Raw genomic sequence first — 4203 nt, 5'->3', positions numbered from 1 at the left:
GGGAAGGTATACGGCCTTCCTACTAAGATATTCCATCGCTATAGGTATGGAATGCAAGGAATAGGGACTTCCTCGCAAGCCGAGCAACTTGATAGGGAGAGCCTCTCCGCTATGCGGGAGACTGTGACAAAGCTCACATCCGAGCTAGAAGCGTCCAAGGAAAGAGAAAATCTTAGAGATGCTTAGTATATTGGCGTGGTCGCTCAGTGCCAAAGCATGCAAGATCAGATCAAAAATCTCCTAGCTGGATATTTTTCGATTCCCCGGTCTCGGCCATCATCGCCAGAGGCTGCCCGTCCCCGTGCTCGTTCATCCCGTCCTCCAAGTGGTCGTTCCTCCCGTCCTCCCGGTGATCATTCTTCCCGTCATCGACAAGTAGACCCTTCTCAATACCGTGATGATGATGAAACTTCATCAGACGGTGATGATAATGATGTACCAAACAATGAATGAATTTTAGACAATTTGAACTAGACAAATACAATTTGTTTTCCATTGGGTTATAATAAGAGTTAACTTAGTTTGGTAGTTCTATTAAAATTTACACTTTCTTGGTTTTAATGTAGTTTTTAATGTTGTTTTTGTGTTGTTGTTGTTGTTGTTGTTGGGTTGTTGTTTGGTATTGTTATTGGAATTGTTGTTTGAATTGTTGTTGTTGTTGCTTGTTAGGGTTTTGGTATGACTGGCAGGTGGTGTAGCTGCCAAAACAGGCAGTGTCTGCCAAAATAATACACAGAAAAGCGACCAAAGTTGGTCTCTATTTGGTCGCTTTTCATGTTAAAAAAAATAATTTTCTGGAGAATAGCGACCTTGTTGGTCGCTATATACCCAGATTTCTACAAAAAACGACCAAACTTGGTCGCTATTTCATTAAAAAAATAAAATTTCTGGTGATATAGCGACCAAAGTTGGCTGCTAATATTTAAAAAATAAATTAAATTCATGTATTTAGGGACCAAAGTTGGTCGCTAGTTTAATAAAATAAATAAATAATTGAATAAAAAAGCGACCAACATTGGTCTCTAGTTTCCAGATTTTAAAATATAATATTTGGATTAGAGACCAAAGTTGGTCGCTTTTTAATGATTAATAATAAATAAATAAATAACGTATTTTATATTTAGAGACCAACTTTGGTCGCCAAATTTATATTATTAAATTAATAAAGCGACCAAAGTTGGTCTCTATAGTCAATATCCGGAAAAATTGGTCCATTTAGTTTAGAGACCAAAGTTGGTCGCTAATTAGTGACCAACTTTGGTCCCTAAATAAAAGGGACCATCAATATAGCTACCAGGCCCCTGTGGTCGCTTTTTGGTCGCTTTTTAGCCCAATAACGACCAACTCTGGTCGCTTTTTACGGTCGTTTTCCCCCGGATTTCTAGTAGTGCGTATCCTTAAAATCACATTATAAGTTTAATTGTTATCCAATTTTAAGGGGTAAACAATTATAAAGCAAGTGGGTCTTGAGTTTCAAATATGAAAAGATCACCATTTTTGCAAACTTGAAAAAGTCAGTCATGAAATTCGAATATCGTAATTGAGTTTAAATCAAGTGAGTATTATTGAAAAAACTTTAAAATATTTGCAAGCTTGAAGAAGTGGATCTTAAATTTTGATTATGGAAATTGAGTTTAAATCAAGGAGTTGTTGTTGAAAAAGCTTAAAAATATTGGTAGCGATAAAAATTGATAGTTCAAACTTCAGAAAAATTGATTTTGAAGTTTGACCTTGGCCGGCCAAACTTCATATGCATGGACATGAGAGACATGAAATGCATAGACTTCATGTATACGTGCTTGAAGTTCAGCTATATAACTGAAATTGATGCATAAGTACTTAAAGTTCATTAACGTGTGCGACCTTCCAACTTCAGACGAAATTTATAATTTTAGAAGCAATTTTTTGCAAATTGAGTCCCAAATGTTTGAAGTTGTTTCCAAAATGGCTAAACTTGCAAAATTTTATGAACTTCAGCCATGACTTAAATTGGGTTGCCGAAATGGGCTATCTGTGCACTTCCGGAGCCCAATGAACCTTGGCAAGAAACGTGATCCTCTCGATTTATTTGCATCTTATCCTGTAAAGGAAAAAATAAAAAGCAAAAGGAAAATAATTCTAAACATGCGTTTAATTGTGAACCAATCAAAGAGAACACTATATATCTATATCCCACACTTTATGAGAAGGAAAAAAAAAATCTGCAAAAATGGCAGCTACTTCACTCTCAGTGAGTCTTCCCTCGGCAGCGATAACTAATAGGGCCAGTGCTGAAGCGAACACTCTGAATAGGCATGCGAACATTATCGCATGCTCAGCATCAGAAAACACATTTTCTCATCAAGAGAGTAAGTCAATTATCTTTGAGGTAAAAGCTTATATATATCAATCGTATAGTGTTTTTGAATTACTTTGTTTCAGGAAGTGGGATGAGGAGGGCATTTTTATTGGGAGTAGGAGCTCTTTTATTACCCACGAGTCCCCTTCTGGCTCAAGGTACGTACTCACTCTGTTATAATTAGATTGAGCGATCTTTTGGACGATTACTATCAGATGGTGTCTGCAGGAAAACCAGAAAACTATGAAATCTTTGTTGACAAACAAGATGGATATTCATATTACTATCCATCAGATTGGAGGGTATGTATGTATGTGACTTTTTAAATTATTTGAAATTATTTTCTTTGACTTGGAATTGGAAACACGGACAGGAATTTGATTTCAGAGGTCACGATTCTGCATTTAAGGACAGATATCTACAACTGCAAAATGTCCGACTAAGTTTTATACCATCTGATAAATCAGATATCCATGATTTAGGGCCAATAGAAGAGGTAAATATTTCTATGTATGTAGATGCAATAAAAATATGTATGTGCTGCTTGCTGATTTATTTTCTTCCAAAAGGTTGTGGCCAACCTGGTAAAACATGTTTACTCTGCACCAAATCAGGTGGCAAACATAATGGAAATGAGGGAGGTATAATTAATGATCTCTCTCTATTAGTATTAGATGAACAGCTCCTTTGAATACGTGTTGACGTTATTTCTATAACTGATGTAGAGAAGTACGGATGGTAAAAATTATTGCACCTTTGAATATGTATTGACATCTCCAAATTTTTCTCGGGCAGCATTCGCTACCATAGCAATTGGAAATGGTAACCACTAACCAATTGACATCACAATTTTTTTTAGTTTCTGCCTTCTTTCAAATTAAGAATTTTTTGTACAGGGAGATACTACACACTAATCGTGGGAGCAAATGAAAGGCGATGGAGAAAATTCCGTAACAAACTTAAAGTGGTGGCTGACTCTTTTCAGGTGCTGGACATGATCTAGAATTGCTCTCAACCTGTATCTGAGGCAGGCAATCATATAGTGTCATGGATTCTATATATCCTCTTGCAATGAATACATCATTCAATGTCTGGGCAAAGGCAATTCAATGAAATTACAAAAATGTTTCCCAAACCAAGTAACCAAATATTACAATGTATGTGTTTCAATTATTTTCCAGCTTTCTACAACTAACATGTAAGAAAAATATATAGCACAATGGCCAGGGGAACTTCAGTAGAAAAAATGAACAGAGAAACTAAACTACAACACACCCCAAAAGAATAGAGAGGGAAAAGAAGGAAAAATCGATAATCAAAGCTATGGCTACACTCCTTTCAACTCTAAAATAACAAACCAAATATACCTTGAGGAGACAAGAAATAATCCCAATCCTCCAAAAGAATATGTTTCGACATCCTATCTACGGAATGCAAAAAAAACCCTTCCTCAACTAATTTGAGGAATGGATCATTCAAACTATCAGTTTCACTGCCTGAACCTTCCTTATTAAAACAGATGATCAGATATCTTTATCATCTTTTCCAAGTAGCGGATCACCATTTTGGAGGGAGTCTGCCGCGGTTCCCAACATGGTGGAAAATTGGCAAGTTCATCAGCGACATAAAGTATGATTACAGATACTAGAGGCTCTCATCATTTCTGTTTAACAAAGTCACTGTTGACGCAATCCCTTCCCGAAGTGAGGTTGCATCAAGCGTACATACAACATACGAGCCATTTTTTGCCATAAGTGTATCATGGGTGCCTTCCTCTAAAATTCTTCCTCCATTAAGTACCACTATGTTGTCAACATGCCTCATCTTGGCTGCTCGGCGGGCAAAACTTCTTAAAACCAAATCAA

At 36.6% G+C, this 4203-nt stretch overlaps 1 protein-coding gene across 2 annotated transcripts; it reads left to right on the top strand.

The window, feature by feature from the left end:
- Nucleotides 1-2170: 2170 nt before the first annotated feature.
- Nucleotides 2171-3511, top strand: LOC107820852 (photosynthetic NDH subunit of lumenal location 1, chloroplastic). Of its 2 annotated transcripts, none has more exons than XM_016647203.2 (7): nt 2171-2348; nt 2422-2496; nt 2576-2640; nt 2712-2834; nt 2908-2979; nt 3064-3160; nt 3235-3511. In XM_016647203.2, the coding sequence occupies exons 1-7, from the start codon at nt 2210-2212 to the stop codon at nt 3339-3341; spliced, it is 678 nt and encodes a 225-aa protein (XP_016502689.1). In that variant the 5' UTR covers nt 2171-2209; the 3' UTR covers nt 3342-3511. The 2 variants fall into 2 exon arrangements, with proteins under 2 accessions (XP_016502689.1, XP_016502688.1); XM_016647202.2 differs by having other exon boundaries at nt 2172-2348; nt 2567-2640.
- The last annotated feature ends 692 nt before the right edge of the window (nt 3512-4203 follow it).

The sequence above is a fragment of the Nicotiana tabacum genome, chromosome 22, assembly GCF_000715075.1.
Source record: "Nicotiana tabacum cultivar K326 chromosome 22, ASM71507v2, whole genome shotgun sequence".
NCBI lineage: Eukaryota > Viridiplantae > Streptophyta > Magnoliopsida > Solanales > Solanaceae > Nicotiana > Nicotiana tabacum.
Note: the sequence above shows the minus strand (reverse complement) of the source record. Positions and strands in the feature narration are given on the sequence as shown.